This window comes from Chionomys nivalis, chromosome 1, assembly GCF_950005125.1.
Source record: "Chionomys nivalis chromosome 1, mChiNiv1.1, whole genome shotgun sequence".
NCBI lineage: Eukaryota > Metazoa > Chordata > Mammalia > Rodentia > Cricetidae > Chionomys > Chionomys nivalis.
Genome location: NC_080086.1, coordinates 137,223,805 through 137,243,212, shown reverse-complemented (window position 1 = coordinate 137,243,212; position 19,408 = coordinate 137,223,805). Strand labels below are relative to the sequence as shown.

At 46.3% G+C, this 19,408-nt stretch overlaps 1 protein-coding gene across 1 annotated transcript in view; it reads right to left on the bottom strand.

Moving 5' to 3' along the window:
* Nucleotides 1–9,465: 9,465 nt before the first annotated feature.
* Kif3c (kinesin family member 3C) overlaps nt 9,466–19,408 on the bottom strand; it is a 45,295-nt gene continuing 35,352 nt past the window's right edge. Inside the window, exons 7-9 of the mRNA XM_057776982.1 lie at nt 13,969–14,077; nt 13,656–13,828; nt 9,466–13,208 (exon numbers count right to left, since the gene is read on the bottom strand). Coding sequence (XP_057632965.1) covers nt 13,109–13,208; nt 13,656–13,828; nt 13,969–14,077 — 382 coding nt within the window. The 3' untranslated portion in view covers nt 9,466–13,108. The remainder of the gene's footprint in view (nt 13,209–13,655; nt 13,829–13,968; nt 14,078–19,408) is intronic.

Sequence of the window (19,408 nt, the reverse complement as noted above, 5' to 3'; positions counted from 1 at the left end):
AGAGAGAGAGAGAGAGAGAGAGAGAGAGAGAGAGAGAGAGAGTAGTGAGGACTCTGGGAAGGGATGAGAGGGATCACACCAGCCAAGGGACAGAGAGCAAGGGCGAGCTCAAGCAATATGGGGGAGGGAGGAGCTAGATTTGAACCTAAACATAGACCATCAACTGTGAGAACTTGCTCTCACACAGTTAGAGGTAGAAAGAAGATCAGATGCAAAGTCAGAGGCTCTGATAGTGTTCTACTCGCCCCCACCCTGAAGCTATATCCCAAAGTCTCTTTCCAGTCTTCACTCCACATATTGATTTTTGGTCTTATTTAAGTTTTTTTTTTCTTTTTTCTTTTTTGAGACAAGGTCTTAGTAGGTAGCCCAGGTTCACCTAGAACTCAAAGCAATCCTCTGCCTCTGACTTCTGAGTCCCCATGTTTCTAAGTGACAGAAAAAGAGGTTCTGAGGTTGAGCTAATGTGTCAGGTCCCAATCATATCAGCCCAGCACCCAAGTTCCTGTATTTGCTGACAGCCTCTCCCTGAAAGTGTCACTGTTCTGTCTGAAAGGGTTCCCTGTTTACCAGAGAATGCTTGGTTCATGCACAGGGCAGACCAGAAAAGCCAAGGTGTTAATGTCCCCAGCAGCAACCACTGAGCAGTGAGCACACAGAACTGTGTGGACATACATATTTCAGTTGCTTGCTACTGGCAACAAACCCAACCCAAGTCGAGTGTCTTTGGACAATTGTTTCCTGGCTGGGCAGTGATGCTCAGCTATAGCCCCTGCACTTGGGAGGCTGGCGGTAGGAAGCTCACAGTTCCTAGGGTGTTTGGGACCAGTCTGGGATTCAGGAAACCATCACAAATAAACAAACCTGAACAAAACACAACATGAGCCTTGGGAATGTTAAGCGAGGTACTTGCTCATATGACCTTATCTTACTCACAGCCCCCAGAGAGAATCAAGCTTGCCTCTGGCTGCCAACTTTTCCAATCCTCCTGCCTCTGTTTCACAAGTGCTGGGATTACAGGTACATACCATGATGTCCAGACTTTTCCCCCCTTCAAGGATTTGACAGCCCAAGATAATCTGAAATTCACTATGTAGCCCAGGCTGGCCTCATACTTACTGTGATTCTCCAGCCTCAGCCTCCCAATTGTGCGATCATTATATATGGCTTATGTTACATTTTATTTATTTGTTTGCTTGCTTATTTGTTTACTTTTTAATAGAGGATCTCATATAGCTCAGGCTGGTCCCAAATCTGATACATAGCCAAGGATGACCTTGAATTTCTGATCCTCCTGCCTCTGCTTCTGCAGTGTTGGGGATGGAATCCAGGGATTCATGTATTCTATCAACTGAACGACATTCTCAGCCTAGTCTACATTTTTTTTATTTATTTATTTATTTATTTATTTTTTGTTTTTCGAGACAGGGTTTCTCTGTGGTTTTGGAGCCTGTCCTGGAACTAGCTCTTGTAGACCAGGCTGGTCTCGAACTCACAGAGATCCGCCTGCCTCTGCCTCCCAAGTGCTTGGATTAAAGGCGTGCGCCACCACCGCCCGGCTTTTTTTACTTTTTGACTTTTTGAAACAGGTTCTCAGAAGGAGGAGGAGGAGAAACAGAATCTTACTATGTAGCCTTGGCTGTCCTGGAACTCATAGCCCAGACCAGGCTGGCCTTAAACTCATAGAGATTTACCTACATCTGCCTCCCAAGTGCTTGCCTATAATGTGTCACTCTATGGAGGACAGCATTGATGGGCTGAAGAACAAGAGGGACAGACAAGGAAGTAAAAGCAACAGTAGCAGCCCAGAGACCATTTAAGGAGGCTCTTGCAGTATTCTAGTCAACATCTGATGGGGAGTCAACTGTGTTGGTGCACACTGTAATCCCAGCACCTGGGGTGTAGAGGTATGTGTATAATCACAAGTTCAAGGCCAGCCTGTCTACGTTGGAGAATGCCATACCAACCAGGGGTATAAAGAGAGGACTCTACATAAAAATATCTACATACTATTTTGGGGGGCTAGGGAGATGGCTCAGCAGTTGAGAGTCCTTGTTGCTCTTGCAGAGGACTCAGGTTTGATTCCCAGCATCCACATGGCTGGCAGCCATCCTTAATCTCAGTTTCAGGTAATCCAGCAGGTACATGCATATACATGCATGCACTCAAAACATTCATACATATAATGTAAAATAGATACATCTACTTTTTTAAGAAAAATTAAAAAATGAAGAAAAGGTAGTTGGCTGTGAATCTGGTGAAAAATAGCCTTGCAGAGTGAATATAACTGAGACAAAATCACGTTTGCTGAACGCAGACTGCTCACTGGGCCTGCAAATGTCTACCGAGCAGTTAAAAATGAGGCTAAAGACATGAGCACGTGTGCATTTATTTTGTGTGCTTCCTTTGCTGTAGTCATTCACCCTGGCGGTCACCTTGGGTTCCAGGAATAGGTCTGATGGCTAAGTATCCTGTGACAAAACAAACCAAACCTCCACACAGCAATGACTCCTCTGTCTTCTTGTTTATTGTTGAGGCAAGATTGTAGGTATTGTTAGGAATATTTCCTAACTGAGCCTCTCAGAGAACTCTAATCAAACCAGATTAGACCGGATCAAAAATGCCCACATTTGCCGGGCGATGGTGGCGCACGCCTTTAATCCCAGCACTCGGGAGGCAGAGGCAGGTGGATCTCTGTGAGTTCGAGACCAGCCTGGTCTACAGAGCTAGTTCCAGGATAGGCTCCAAAGCCACAGAGAAACACTGTCTCGAAAAACCAAAAAAAAAAAAAAAATGCCCACATTTAATGAATGCCGCGCTCTTGGGTGGCTGGGAGCATGGCAGGGGAACCTCACTTTTGACCAAACAGGTATCCCAAGCTGTCCTTGAATTCACTATGTAATCAAGGATTTAAAAAAAAAATTTTTCTATAATTTATTTATCATTATTTTATGTGCATTGGTGTTTTGCCTGCAGGTACGTCCTTGCAAGTGAGCCAGGTCCCCTAGAGTAGAGTTACAGACAGTTGTGAGCTGCCATGTTGGTGCTGGGAATTGCATCCAGGTCCTCAGGAAAAGCAGCCAATGCTTTTAACCTCTAAGCCATCGCTCCAGACCCCCAAGGATGGTCTTGAACTCCTGATCTTCTTGCCTGCTTTGTGTAAGTATTCCATCACTCCCAGCTTTATGTGACGCTGAAGACCAAACCCAGGGGCTTGTGAATGCCAGCAAGCCCTCCAGTTCATTATACTAAACTACCTCTCAGCTACCCCCCCACCTCTTAGCTACCCCCCCCCCCAATTTTCATCACTATTCTTTTTATTCTGAGTTGGGTACTGGACCCAATTTGTTGGACTCCCAGAGTGAAATCTGCCCTTAGGACTCTGGTTACTTGAGGACTTGCTGCCTAAAGCACTGTTAACAAACATGAGGCTTTTCACACCGTGGGCATTCAACAATCAGTGAATGAATGAACGATGCTCCCTTCCTTCCTGAAATCCCATCATTATATCTTTTACTTTATTGATAAAATGAGGAACATTGTAAATCATTCCCCCAACTGGATTCCATTTTCTAGTTGGTAACAAGACTTTCTTTTGTATAGGTGCTTCTGGGTGTGATCAATTGAAGTCTGTTTTTGTTTTTTCTCGAGACAGGGTTTTTGGAGCCTGTCCTGGAACTAGCTCTTGTAGACCAGGCTGGCCTCAAACTCACAGAGATCTGCTTGCCTCTGCCTCCTGAGTGCTGGGATTAAAGGTGTGCACCACCACCGCCCGGCTATTTCACATTTTAAACATTGTACTCCGGCTCCCTCTTCACCGTTTTTCACCCCCACCCAGAGTAATGGAGGTTTTCAGAAGCTCCTCTGAATAATTTTCCTTTGTAAAGCAAACTGATTGGGGTGTGGACTCAACCCCCACCCCACCAGGAGATTGGAGATGTGGGGTTGGTTGGTATCCAGGGTTGCCAGTTGCTGGGAAAGGTGAACCATGATGAGTGCTTTGAATGGTGAGGGAATTGGCCCAGAGAGCCACAGTCAATTTATCCCACTCAGTCTTCTGCCCTGACTCTTTTTTTTCATCTTTTCATCCCCAACTGGAACAAAATGCAATCAACATGTGTACTTAATTTGACGAGGAGAAAGGGCCAGGAACAACTGTAAAGTGTCACAACAATGGCAGCTGACAGCCTTGACGTCAGTGGCGACAGAGAGGAGAGAGCAGCCTGCTTTGCACATCAAAGAGAACTGTCACGTCCCTCAAGAGAGGATGCTGGCGAGGTGTGGAAGAGGGTATCCGAAATAGGAACCATTGTTTCCAGGGTGAGCAAAACACTCAGAATTTCCGTGGAGAGAGGGGGTTTGCCGGTGAGCAGCAAGATAAATAATAAAAGCAGATCCATTTTTTTTCTTTCTTTCTAGAAATGACATTGAAATTCCTGCATCAGCCAAGAGAATTTAGCGGTCAATTTTAACTTGCTTTGTTGCCAGGTCTCTAAGGCCTGGAGTGGGGACACCAACTACCTCCAGCTGAGAGTCTTCTCAATCCAAGGCCACTTTATTTTCCTGTGTGTATTGTCCTTTCTCAATGATGCATCTTCCGTGTGACTCCCGAGATAGCCTTCTTGTGTGTGTGGGGGTGATGTGTACGCAGGCGTGGGTGTGCACCCATGGGGCCTAGAGGTTGACGGAGAGCACCTCATTCTGTTACTCTCCCTCTCTTGTTTGAGATTCAGTCTCACTGAACGTGGAGCTGACTGGCGGGCTAGACTGGCGGGCTAGTTAGTCCCCTAGGAGCCTCTTTTCCTCAATCCCAGCAAGAATTACAAATGCTTGTAGCCATGCTTGGTCTTTGATGTGGGTGCTGGGACTCACACTCAGGTTCTCACGCTTGCCCGAGTCCTAGAGAGCTTTCTTCCTTTTTTTTCTTTGGGGAAAGGAGATGTTTGGTTAGTTGATCTTCCTTTTTTTAAATATTTATTTTTATTATTTTTTCTTCATGCTTCTGGGTATGTGTCTCTCTGTGTGTAGGTGAGTGCAGGTGCCCTGGGAAGCCAGAAGAAAATGTCAAGTTTCCTGGAGTTAGCACTGTAAGTTGTATGTCATGTGATGTGAGCTGAGAACCAAACAGGGATCCTCTGCAAAAACAGTCTCTCCAGCCCCACGCTGATTGATTTTCTTGAAACAGGCTCTTGCTAGATAGCCCTGCCTCATCTGGAACTTGTTCTGTAGATAAATTGTATCCAGAACTGCAACGATCTTGCTTCTGCTTTCCTAATGCTGGGATTGCAGGTGTGGGCCACTGTGCTCTACTGAGGTTAACCATTTCAATGCAGGTAACCCTTGAGCTACACTTGGTGTGGGAAGTCCTTCTGTATATGTGTTGCTTTTATTGGTTAACGAATAAAAAAGTTGCTTTCGGCCAATGACTTAACAGAATATAGCCAGGCTGGAAAAGATAGATAGAGAAAGAAGGTGGAGTCAAGGAGAAGCCATGTAGCCCCACCAGAGACAGATGCCAGATGTCAGATGGAACTTTACCCAGTAAGCACAGCCACGTGGCAATATACAGATTAATAGAAATGGGTTAATTTAAGATATAAGAGCTAGCTAGTAAGAAGCTAGAGCTAATAGGCCAAGCAGTGATTTAATTAATACAGTTCCTGTGTAGTTATTTTGGGACTGAGCAGCCGGGAACACACAAGAGGCCTCCTACTACACAGACTAAAAAAATAACCCAGGGAAATAAAATAAACACACATTAGACTTCTCTCAAGCTAGCCTGCATTGTGGACTCGGTCAAGAGTACCTTTGGTGGGGCAAGAGCGATGGCTCGGTGGATCAGAACACTTGTTGCTCTTGTGGAGGTGTAGGAGCAAACAACCTGTTTCACTTCAGTGCCAGGAAATCTGATGCCCTCTGGTCTCCTGGGCATCTGCATGTACATGGTACACACATATGTGCAAACATACACACATATACATGTAAATAGAAATAACAAATCTCTAGAATATAATAATAATAATAAAATCAGTTGTAGACTTGTATGATGGCTCAGCAGGTAAGGGTCCTTGCTGCCAAGCCTGCTGACCTGAGTTCAAGCCCCAGGACCCACTTGTTGAGAGAGAAACAACTTCGTCATATTGTCTTCTGACCTTCATGCACGCGCGCACACGCGCGCACACACACGCACACACACACACACGCAAACATTGGCTGTCCAGAGCCTATTCCACCCCCTCCACTACCACCATCATCTTTTTCATTTGTTTGTTTCCAGTGCTGAGGCTCAAACCCAGAGTCTTGGACATGCTAAGCACATGCTACCAGTGAGCCTTGCTCAGCGCTAACTTCAGCCATCACGGTCTTGTGAGAATCTCTCCCAACCATTCACATGCTTACAGCAGGGTGACTCTTGGAGGCAGGTCTTTCTCCACATGTCATGTCCCCACCTATCTGAACCAAATGTCTCAGTCAGTCCTATCCCCACCAAGACTGAGATTCTGTCTCCTGGCACCTGTGGCAGGAACACCAGCAGGAAGCTGCTGGAAGATCCATTTTCTACCATATTCATGTAGGCAGCTATTGTGGTCCTTGGTAACTGTGGGCTGGAGAAATAGCAAGCCGAGGAATGAAAACTACAAGCTTTGGGGGAGGAGGTTCAGCTTCATCACTGGGTGGACAGATAAGACTGTCAATTTCCCCAGTTCTCTGAAGGGAAGTGATGTCACTCTACCCGGGAGGAGAACTCAAACTTGTGAGTTAAGTGTGTTGGGTCTCAAACCCAGGACAAATGCCTGATTTGTGCCCATTGACATATCCAAGAAGACTCTGGCTGCTAATATCTCCCAGCAACCCTCAATGTCTACCTGTTAGAGGGCCTTCCTGGCTGGCACGCCCTGCCCCAAACTCACCGGTTTCCTCTGCACACTTCTCTGGTTCCTACATAACTCAGCCATGTTGGCTCTGCCAGTCTTTTTGCCCAGGCATCTCTCTTGGTTGGCGGCTCCTCTCCCTCTCCCCCTCTCTCCTCACGCATCCTGGCTCAAAATCATAGTCACTCTGGACTCTCCCAATGTCTCTGTCTCTGCCTATGTTTTCCCTCATACGTACAATAAAGTTTTTCCACTACTGTACCTAGAAGCAGTCATGTCTCCTCCCACCCCTGCTTTCTTTCTTTCTTTCTTTCTTTCTTTCTTTCTTTCTTTCTTTCTTTCTTTCTTTCTTTCTTTCTTTTCTCTCTCTCTCTCTCTCTCTCTCTCTCTCTCTCTCTCTCTCTCTCTTCCTTCCTTCTTTCTTTTTCTTTTTTTTTTATATTATTTATTATGTATACAATATTCTTCCTGTGTGTATGCCTGAAGGCCAGAAGAGGGCACCAGACCTCATTACAGATGGTTGTGAGCCACCATGTGGTTGCTGGGAATTGAACTCAGGACCTTTGGAAGAGCAGGCAATGCTCTTAACCACTGAGCCATCTCTCCAGCCCCCTCTTTCTTTCTTTTTCATTCAAAGTGCCTAATGCAATCCCTGGCAGATGTCTCAACTTGAAGTCTGGGAGCTTGAGGGCTGGAAACTCAGAGGTAAGAAATCCCTTTGAGAAAACCTCAGCACTCAAAATGGTCACTAAAGCCGGGAGGTGGTGGCGCATGCCTTTAATCCCAGCGCTACGGAGGCAGAGGCAGGCGGATCTCTGTGAGTTCGAGACCAGCCTGGTCTACAAGAGCTAGTTCCAGGACAGGCTCCAAAACCATAGAGAAACCCTGTCTTGAAAAACCAAAATAAACAACAACAAAAAAAAAACCAACCAACCAAACAAACAAAAAAACCCAAAATGGTCACTAATGTTTCTGCCTTGTGAGCCAAGCCATGTTTTGGGTCACTACTTTTCATTCCCTCCAAGAGAGAGTCCAGAGGGACTTAGATCTTTTATGTCTATTTATGAGCTGTAAGTGGAAAATAGGGCCTCAGGCATGGTACTTGTGTGTTCTCTCAGTGAGCTCCACCCAGTTCAGAAACTAGTGTCGTCCTAAAATTCAGCTCTCCCCATATGCCAGACACATGCATGTGCTTTCTATATGTATATTTCTTTTTTTTTATACTTATTTATTCATTATGAGTACAATATTCTGTCTGTGTATATGCCTGCAGGCCAGAAGAGGGCACCAGAGATCATTACAGATGGTTGTGAGCCACCATGTGGTTGCTGGGAATTGAACTCAGGACCTTTGGAAGAGCAGGCAATGCTCTTAACCACTGAGCCATCTCTCCAGCCCTCCTATATGTATATTTCTGTCCAATCCCTAACAGCTAATCTGAGTATCCCCTCCCAGTTCTGAGGTGGGCCAGGAAATCAGAAGTACCTGGTGGGAGGTTGCTATCCTGGAACGTGAATAGCTGCTCCCACAGCCCCGGTACAGCCCTCTCATGAGAGCTTTCCACCTAATGTGCAGATAAATTCACACATTCCGATTCTCTTTCTCTCTCCTCTCTCCTTCATCTTGTGTGTATGGTGGAGTGATATGTGCACACATGCAGAGACCAAAAGCGTCTTCCTAAATCACCGTTTTTCTTCTTTCTTTCATTCTTTTCTTTTTCTTTTTGAGCATGACTCTCAGACTGGTGAAATGGCTCACTGAGGAAAGGCACTTGCCGACAAGACTGATGACCTGAGTTCAATCCCCAGACTCACATGATAGGAAGAGAGAACTAACTCATGCAAGCGGTCCTCTGCTCTCCAAATGCATGTCTTGTAAAGCTAGCAAAAAAAAAAAAAAAAAAAAAAAAAAACAAATAAAAAAGTAGATGACACATAAAATGTGTAATTTAAAAGAGAGACAGAGTGGAGCTCACATATTCGATTAGATTAACTAGTAAGCCTTAGGGAGCCCCTTGTCTCCGCTTCCCCGGTGTTGGAACCATAGGCAAGCTCTGACGCACCTAGTCTTCTAAGTGGGTGCTGGGGATCCAAACTCAAGTTCTCAGGACTTTGCTGACTGGGCCATCTCCCAATATCCTCTCTCAAGTCAAACAGTCTCTATTTGGTTCTCATTTTATAGTGCACATGTGTGGGTGTGCGTGTCCTTGCCACAGCGTACATGTGGACGTCAGAGGACAACTTGCAGCCATCCACACTGCGTGTGCAGCCTCGAGGATGCAAGCAGGCTGTCAGCTGTGGGAACAGGCACCTTTACCCAACGAGCTATCTTACCAGCTAATCTACTAGTTATCTTTTTCTTTCCGTCCATGCCAGGGACGGAACCGAGTGCCTTGAACATGCCACACAAATCCACTAACCACAATAGATGTCCCTTCACTGAGGAATTATTTCTTCTCCAGTCTTCTGATCGACGCAGGTGGCCTCCAGATTTTTTTAAGCCCTTACTGAAAAAGCTAGAGAGAAAGGCAAAAATGAAAAAGCAAACCCAAGAAGGAAGAGACATAGGGAAGAGAAGCAAGCAATCAACTCCGCAATGATACTCATCCCTTTATTGTCGACTGTGTTAATCTCAACAGGGCTGGGGCCTGCAGGCTGCTGGCAGCACCAAGCTAGGGTGCATTTCAACTTAACAAGAAAGGCCTCCATCCTAAACCAAGGGGATAAAGGTTAATGTTTATATATATATATATTTATATATTTATATATTACATGTGTCCCAGATAGTCATATGTATAGCATGACAAGAATGGGCCACTGTTTAACTTTAATTAAAGACCATAACAACAGACATGGAAATTTGGTCCTGATTAAGGCCCTTACTTTGTCAATCAAATGTCTGATACATCAAAAGAAAAGGAAGAGAGAGACAAACTGAGATCCAGCCACGCCTGGTGGCTCTGTCCCTAAAGTATCTTACATTGAGTGTAGTGCCCCCTGCACAGTTAACACACACAGACACACACATAAACACACATATACAACATCATAGGCAGGGGCCCTCAGGCTGGGGTGCTGAAGTGGAGTATATTGTGCTATAAGACTGTGAGGGACCAGTGACCCAGACTACGTGGCGTCCGTGTGTACGACTGATGGGTGTGATGGCACATGCAGCTTCATCTACACATGACAATGCAGTTAGCGGGAGGTCCCTCGATGCCCAGGTCACACGGGGCGAATCCTACACACAGCTCCCGTCCCAGATACAGCCAAACCTCTGATCGGAATCCTGAGTGAAGGACAGGCAATCAAGGGGCTCACCCATCTAGTCCGGCAGAACAGTAGAAAACGCTGTGGAGATAAGCAAGAGACCCACAGAGGAGACCGCCAGAGTCGAGCATGGTCTGCTGCCCTTGCGTCACACAGAACTCCTGGCAGATCTACCAGCTTCACGCCTTGCAGAAATTACAGACCTGCTCATCAGCCAGGGAAAGGGACTCCCAGAGTCAGGGCACCTGAAATCCTAACTTCCTGCTTGCTTTTACAAATTACCCTTTACCGGGCGGTGGTGGCGCACGCCTTTAATCCCAGCACTTGGGAGTCAGAGGCAGGCGGATCTCTGTGAGTTCGAGACCAGCCTGGTCTACAAGAGCTAGTTCCAGGACAGGCTCCAAAACCACAGAGAAACCCTGTCTCGAAAAACCAAAAAAAAAAAAAAACAAAACAAATTACCCTTTACTACCTAACAAAATATACATCTTGAAAATAAGTCAACATATTTGGCAGTATTAAGAGAATTTCTTAACTTTTCAAGCAATAAATAATAATTAAGGAGTAAACTGTTAAATGTTGACAGCAGAAATTACAATTCCTACGTCAAGAAATTGTGTTCTCATCAACATCGGAGTAGCTCCAAGGCTTGAAAAAGATTAATATAGGGCTAGGCATGGTGACCCACGCCTGTAATCTCCGCACTCTGGAGGCAGAGGCAGGATAATGGCTGCAGGTTCCAGGCCGGCCTGGTCTACACACTGAGTTCCGGGCCAGCCAGGGCTACACAGAGAGACCCCGTCTCAAAACGAACCAAGCGAAACAAAAAACAACAGAAATAGAAGGTCATGGATATTCCCTAGTGACATATCAGGAAAGCAAGTAGGGAACAAGTCCACGTTTGTTGTAGGATAAATAGAACTGGATGATTTTAAATTAAGTTAAACATTTTTTTAATTTAGTATTTCTTTTCTTTTGCCATGGATCCAAGGAAGACTTTGAACTTCTGATCCGCCCATCTCCATCTCCTAGGTGCTGGAATTACAGGAGAGCATGTACCACCATGCTCAGTTCAAACCCGAATGTGAGAAATTCATTTCATCTTTAGTTATAGTTATGTGTAAGTCTGTGTCTGTAGGTGGGTATGTGCATGTATGTGCAGGTCACCGCAGAGCCCAGAAGAGGCTGTCAGATCCCCTGGAGCTGCCTAACGTGGATGTTGGCAACTCAACTTGGGTCTCTCTGGAAGAACAGCAAGTACTGTCAATCATGGAACCATCTCTCCAGCTTTGATTTTTTTTTGAAATAGGGTTTCTTACATAGCATGGGCTATTCTCATTGGCAATTATACCTCAACCTGAGTGACTCTAAGCAACTCTGTGGGGTTGCATATATATAAAAAAACGTTTTAAAAATAAAAACTGGGTATCAGGGCTCACATCTATAATCCCAGCACCTGGGAAGTCGAGGCAAGGGTGGCCACATAACAAGTGGATACTAGAAGCGGGCTCTACAGAAAGATCCTGCCTTAAAAAGAGAGAGAAAGAGAGAGGAGCTAGAGATGGCTCAGCCGTTAAGAGCACATATTGCTCTTCCAAAAGACCTGAGTTCAATTCCCAGCACTCATGTTAGGTGGCTCACAACCACCTGTAATTCCAGCTCCAAGGGGGTCTATACCTCTGGCCTCTGCATTCATGTACACAGACACACGTAGTTGAAAAATAATGAAAAATAAATCTTAAAAAAATAAGTTTTATCTTGCATGTAAAAAATAAAGGTCAATGAAAATTAACTTTTTAAAATAGAAATTTACTTATTACTTGCAATACCTGGAGACATTTGGGGCTGTCACAAAGGAAGGTGAGGAAGGCCAGTTCACACAAGTAGTAAAGAATGGATCGGTTTTCAACAAAACAGTGTTCCCCAAGATGTGACTAGGAAAGAGGGGTGATAGGTAAATCTGGCAAAGATTGTGCCTGGGCGAGTTTCTTGTACTAGTCGAAGGAGAAAAGCGAGGGGTGTTGCTATCTGCGTTTAGTAAGGGGCTGAGATCGGACAGCTTTGGGGAACAGTGATCAAAGCAGGGAGAAGCCACACCTCACATGAGGACAGGTGGCTTGTCCACCAAAGAAACTTCTTGGAGTAGACAGAAACAAAGGGACCGAGAGGGGACTTCCCTTGATGACAATCCGCGTTCTTTCCACACTGTTCCGTTTCCTGCAGGTCTCATCGTGGCAACAACTGCTTGGCTCACAATTCCCAGTACAAGGGTGGAGAGGGCTGGCAATGAAGTAGAGTTGGGGAAGCCATGAGTTCTTGCAAAGGCTGGAGAGCCTGGGATGAGTCTCAGGGAGGCTACTGAAAGTCCTTGGGAAAGAGCCCTGGAGGCGGGAAGAGTCTGGGGCCCAGAAAGAGGAGGGCAAGGCTCAGTCCGCCAGGAGTACAGGCCCAGTGCTATTAGGGTACCTCTTGTCCTCAATGGACATCAGCAGTTTCCCAGCCCCAGAGAGCGTCAGGGCTGCTCACCATCGGACAAGAAGATGGGGACTATGGGATGAACGGGAAAAGGAAGCATTGTCTTCTCAGGCACTAGCCGTCTTCCCTTCTGGAGGCAGGTGACATGAGGAGCTTTGGGGCCTGACTGAGGTATCTACCCAGCCAGAAGAAAAGGAGGCAATGCAGTGACCACGGCAGGCCCAGGCAGCTCAGGCGAGGGGATCTCTCCTCACTAACCAAGCTCCATGAATAAATAACACGACATAAATAAAGGAGACACAGAAAACAGGCAGAGGCACCACCTGCCAGTTTCTCACCCCTCCACACGCACTAGTACACACACACATACACACATACATGCGTGCATACATACCACACACACACATACACGCGCACCAAGCATCAGATGCGATGAACCAAGGTTGGCTGCCCAGTCCTAGGAGTCTGTATGATGGGCAGCCTGACTGAAGGCCGTCAATCATGGTCTACCGCCGTTGCGGGGTGCAGAGGAGCAGAGGCCATGGAGGCATGAGCGTGAGCGGTGGAGGGTGGAGGCCGCTGAGGACTCTGGCACCTGTGCAGAAGCAATGAGACAGACCAAAGGAGGGATCAGAAAAACAGAGGACAGAAATTCAAGGGTTTTCCTTTCCTCCCCACCCCATCCCCGGCCTTTATTCCCTCCAGGTTTTTGAGACAGTGTTTCTCTTTTATGTAGCAGCTCTGGCTGTCCTGAAACTCACTCTGTAGACCAGGCTGGTCTCAAACTCACAGAGATCCACCAGCCTCTGCCTCCCAATGTTGGGACGAAAGGTGTGCCCCACCATTGGCAGGCTGCAGTGCCACACGGTTGCGCCAGCATATCCTGCCCACAGGTACCACTGTCGATCGAAGGGTGAGGGTTTGTCCCTTTCCTTCCCCACACTCTCTGGCTGCCACTCAAACCGTCTACAGCCTTGACCAACCCGTACAGTCCCGCTGCTTCCTGAAGTCCAGGGCTCACGCTGACCATGGTGGTACTAACCATGATCTTGACTTTCGCACTTTAGACGTGGAAGGTCTTTCCAGAAAGCTGTCCAACCTCATGAGCCTCTCCATGTGTAGTACCCGTGGATCTTGTTCTTGGTCATGAGAAAATTCCATCTCAAAGATAGCCGGTGGGGAAACATCCAATTCCAAAAACATAATATTTTCAGCCTGTGGTAAAATGGTACATCAGACGTGAACAGTGGCATATTCCAGGCACTGGACCTTAGGTGTCATGAGGGTGATGGATATTTAGAGGGAGCATTTGCTGTGAGTATCCCTTCCCTGGCTTCCACTTCCCAGCTTCTTACCCTGTATCTGGGATGGGACCCCATTGCCATGGCAACCCGAGCATACTGGCTGATTGGTCTCTTGTAGCCCACTGCAGAAGTTGGCCGCTTCTTCATTTGACTGTTATTCCTTTAGGGAAAATGGAATATTAGAATGAATTTACTGTTGGTTTAGTGGGCTTTTAGATTTTCCAGGACTCTGTCTCAAGCAAAAGATGGATGGTGCGTAATAATGACACCTGAGGTTGTCCTTGTACATCCACAGACATGTGCACACATGTGATGTGTACCCCAGCACACACAAACACACCCATAAAATGGTTAAATGAGGCCAGATATGGAGGTGCATGCTTGTGCTTCCAGCAGGAAGATCAAGAGTTCAAGATTATTTCAGCTACAGAGTGAGTTCAAGATCAGTTGGGGCTGCATGAGATCTTGTCTAAAACAATAATAAAAAAAAAGTAGGACAGGAGCCATGGATGTAGCCCAATGGTAGAATACTTGCTTGCCATGTCCAAGGCCTTATGTTTAATTCCCTGTACAATGAAAACAGAACACACAGACACACAGGAGTGGAGAAATGGAAACTAGCAGCATTTATCTTCTGTCTTGAGATAGCACCCACGTAAAAAGCTACACAGGGGTTGGGCGGCAGTGGCCTTTAATCCCAGGACTCGGGAGGCAGAGGAGGTGGATCTCTGTGAGTGCAAGGCCAGCCTGGTCTATAGAGTAAATTCCAGGACAGTCCGGATTGTTACACAGAGAAACCCTGTCTCCAAAAACAAAAAGCTACACAGGGAGCTGGGCAGTGGTGGCGCACGCCTTTAATCCCAGCACTCGGGAGGCAGAGGCAGGCGGATTTCTGTGAGTTCGAGGCCAGCCTGGTCTACAAGAGCTAGTTCCAGGACAGGCTCCAAAAAGCTACGGAGAAACCCTGTCTCGAAAATCCAAAAAAAAAAAAAAAAAAAAAAAAGCTACACAGAGTAATAAAAGTCTGCGGTTCCAGAGTTGAGGAGGCAGGAGTTGGAAAGGTTTCTGGAGAATGCTCACCAGTTAGTCTAGTTTAGCTGGGGAGCCCCAGGTTTGGAAATAGAACCTGTGTCAAAAAGGTAAGGTAAGGGCTGGCTCTGGTTAAGAGAACTGACTACTCTGTCAGAGGACTCAGGCTCAGTTCCCAGCGCCCACATGGCGGCTCACAATCACCCGTAACTCCAGTTCTAAGGGAGCTGACACTTTCTTCTGGTCACTGCACGCATTCAGGGCACAGGCATACATGTAGGGAAAAAACTGATATACACAGAAACAAAGATTGAAAAATAAGCTAGCTGGGTGTGATGGTGCGTGCTGTTAATCCCAGAGCAGGAAGAGGCAGAAGCAGGCAGAGCTCTGTGAGTTTGAGGTCGGCCTGGCTTAACTTTCCCAGGCTAACCAGGGCTACACAGTAAGACTCTGTTTCAAAAAAATAATAAACAAATAAATAAATAAATCAGCCAAAAAAGTAGGGCTGGTGAGATGGCTCCACTGGGGCACTTAACACTCTTGCAGAGGACCCAGACTGGGTTTTTAGCACACTCATATGGCAGGTCACAGCTGTCTAATTCCAGCTGCAGAGGATCAGATTACCCTCTTCTGGCTTGCAAGGACACCAGGCATGAACACAGTGCACATAAATACATGCAAGAAAAACATTCATACATGTTAAGTAAATAAATAAAAGTCGGGCAGTGGTGGCACACGCCTTTAATACCAGCACTAGGGAGGCAGAAGCAGGTGGATATCTGAGTTCGAGGCCAGCCTGGTCTTCAGAGCAAGTTCCAGGACAACCAGGGCTACATAGAGAAACCCTGACTGGAAAAAAAATTAAAAAAAAAAAAAAACAGAACATTTTTTGTAATGTGCCTCTTGACCCATCTCTGTTTTGTTTTGCTTTATTGAGACTGAACCTCACCTAGGGCAGGGTGACCAGAAACTCATTACGTAACAGAGAATGACCTTGAACTTTGGATCTTTGTGCTTCTACCTTCCCAGTGCAGAGGTTATAGGTGTGTGGTAATTCATGTCACTATGTGGTGCTAGGGATCAAACCCAGGGCTTCATGCCTGATAGGCAGTGGTCTACCACTGAGCTGTATCCTTAACTTTTCATTTTATTATTATCATATTTTTTGAGACAGTCCTATATCACGATGGCTGGCCTTCAGCTCTTCATCTTCCTGCCTCTACCTCCCAAATTCTAGGATCACAGGCACGGGCAACCACACTCAGCCTGTTTTGTTTTTGTGACACAGGGTCTTGCTATGCAGCTTGAGCTGGCTGCAAACTCTTCATCTTCCTGTGATCTTGCTCACCCTGCCTCAGTTTCACAGTGCCTGGATTACAGCCATGACTACCGTGTGCACAGCAGCAGAGCTCTTCCCTCAGCAGCTTGACGAATATAACCTAATACTGTAAACACTCAAAACAAACGAGAGCAGACAGAGAAGACAAGAAAGCAGTGTTCAATTTAAAGAACGGAGGGCACAGGTTTGGGAGTGACGTAAGACCTGGGTTTGAACACTGTCTCCTCCCCTTACATCTGGGTCGCCCTGGGAGGAGCTCACTGTCCCTGGCCTCTAACAACGTCACCTCCTCAGAACTGCTGGGATTCGACCAGACAAGCACTCAGCACAAAGCACTGCAAGGGCTAACACAGGGCTGTGAATTCACTCCATCTGCTAATTCAAGTAAAGACACAAATCAAATGAGCAATGAAAAATTCAATAGGTGACACTGGAAGGAAGAAGACAGGAAGGAGCCATGGTAACTCCCAGACAGCACATTCTGTCCCTGCGTAAAACTAGCTGTACAGAAACCCCCAAGCTCATTTGCATTCTACAGGCAAGGAAAGAGAAGTTACAATCTTAGTGGAGCGTGTGTGTGTGTGTGTGTGTGTGTGTGTGTGCGTGTGTGTGTGCACGCGCGAGCATGTGTGTGGAGTGCAAGTGCATATTTGTACACTGCAGGGGTGTGGAGACCAGAGGTGGACACTGGGTGTCTTTTTCGGTTACTCTGTGTCCTGGCTAGTTTTGTCAACTTGACACAAACTGGAGTCACTAAAGAGGAGAGAACCTCAATTGAGACAAATGCTTCAATAAGATGGGGCTGTGGGCAAGTCTTTAGGGCATTTTCTTAATCAGTGATTGACAGGGGTGGGCCCAAACCATTGTGAGTGTGGCCACTCCTGGATTCTATAAAAAAGCAGTTTGACCAGGCCATGGGGAGAAGCCAGTAAGCTGCACTCCTCCATGGCCTCTGCATCAGGTCCTATCTCCAGGTTCCTTCTATTTGTGTTACTGTTCTAACTTCCACCAGTGATGGATTGTTACCTGGAAGTAAGGGCTGAAATAAACCTTTTCCTCCCTACTTGCCATGGGTCAGAGTGTTTCACTGCAGCAATGAAACGACGAAACGACACCCTCCATCTTTTTTTTTTTGAGGCAGGCTCTGAACCTAGAGTTTGTCAAGCTCTGGACTAGGCCAGACTTGCTGCGCAGCAAGCCCTCAGGAGCCTCCTATTTCTGCCTCTCCAGTTCTGGGATTGCAAGCATGTGCCACCATGCCTGGCTTTTTACATGGGTGCTGGGGATCTGAACTCGGGTCCTCACAGTTGCTACCGAGACAACCATCTCTCCAACCCTGAGAAGTTACAGTCCTGAAATTTAGTTTATTATGCATACTAAAAAGTGCTGGACCCCACTTAGTGGTCCTGATTGGGCCTCTTTACAAATGGAAACGAGGAACAAGAAGGCTTTAAAAGCCCCATTTCATTTTGTTCCCAGAGGCTAAGGAAGCCGGAGAGGCAGCTTTAATGCCAGCCTTGCACAGCAGGCTGCTGGCAATGCATCGTCACACCAGAGAGAAGAAAGAGAGAGAGCTAGGAAACCAACTGTCAGTGACAAGGTACTGCACATCTCTTGAATTTTCTTTTTTCTTTTTTTAAAATTTATTTGTTATGTATATAGTGTTCTGGGCACCAGATCTCATTATAAATGGGTGTGAGCCTTCATGTGATTGCTGGGAACTGAACTCAGGACCTCCAGAACAGCAGTCAGTTCTTTTAACCTCTGAGCCATCTCTCCAGCCCGTCTCTTGAATTTTCTAAAATGCTCCTATGCTGTGGATGAAACAGGGAGACAGGCTTAGAAAGGTCAAGAACCCTTGGTACCTAAGGTCATACAATTAGCAACCCCAGAAATCTGAATCTTCCCAAGTACTCTTTTTATCCTGTCTATTGTCTCTTGTCTTGGGATGCATGTTGGGGACATGCCGGGGCCACAGAGAGTATTTGGAAACTCAGGCTCTGGGACTAGGACAGAGGAGCAGGGCTAAGCAGGTAGAGCGGCCAGTCTGCAGGAACTGGCAGTCTGACCCAATGAAGCTGCCCGGTTATTCTGGGCGGCCTGCTGGCGGAAGGGGCCTATAACTAGGACACCAGTCTCCATCCACTCTCTCTTCTGCCCCAGGCCTACTTCCAAGATCAATCCCTATGCTGTAAACAGGTTGTGTCTGATAGCCCAGGGCTGGGACCTAACTCTAGTAATCCATACCTCCAAGAGACCCAGAATGACAGTTAATATGTCAGCAGATCCCAAGCATCTGGTTAGGATCTCTTATCAATGACTAACATCGTAACTTTTCTCTTCAACATTAAAGACATTTAATATTAAAATATTAAATATTAAAAACCTGGGGCTGAATATATAGCTCAGTGGGTAGAATTTTTGCTTAGAATGGACAAAATCCTAGGCTCCATTTTCTGGACCACATATAGCAGGCATAGTGGCATACTCCTGGAATGCAAACACTCAGGAGGCAGCGGCAGGAAGGGAAGAAGGTTAAGGTCATCTTTAGCGACATAACAAGTTCGTGAGCCACTAGCCAGTCTGGGCTCCATGAAACTCTAACTGAAAAATTAATAGTAGAGGGGCTGGAAAGATGGGTCTCATTGAAAGCATTCACTGCTCTTGCAGAGGACCCAGGTTTGATTCCCAGGACCCACATGGTGGCTCACAACTGTCTAGAACTCCAATTCCAGAGAATCCATTGCCCTCTTTCTAGTCCCTGTGGGCAGCAGGCACAAAAGTGGTACAGATATTCATGCAGGCAAAACACCCATACGCATCAAACAAAATAAAAGTAAATAAATTGCAGGGCGCTGGAGGCACACGCCTTTAATCCCAGCACTTGGGAGTCAGAGGCAGGCGGATCTCTGTGAGTTCGAGGCCAGCCTGATCTACAGAGTGAGTTCCACGACAGTCTCCAAAGCAACAGAGAGGAACCCTGTCTCGAAAAACAAACAAACAAACAAAGTAATTAAGTAATGTTAATAAAATGAAACTTAACTGTGGGCTCCATTTCAAAGGTTGACACTGTTCTCATTATTAGTTGTTTCTAATCATTCTCTTCTCTCTCAAGGATTTTTA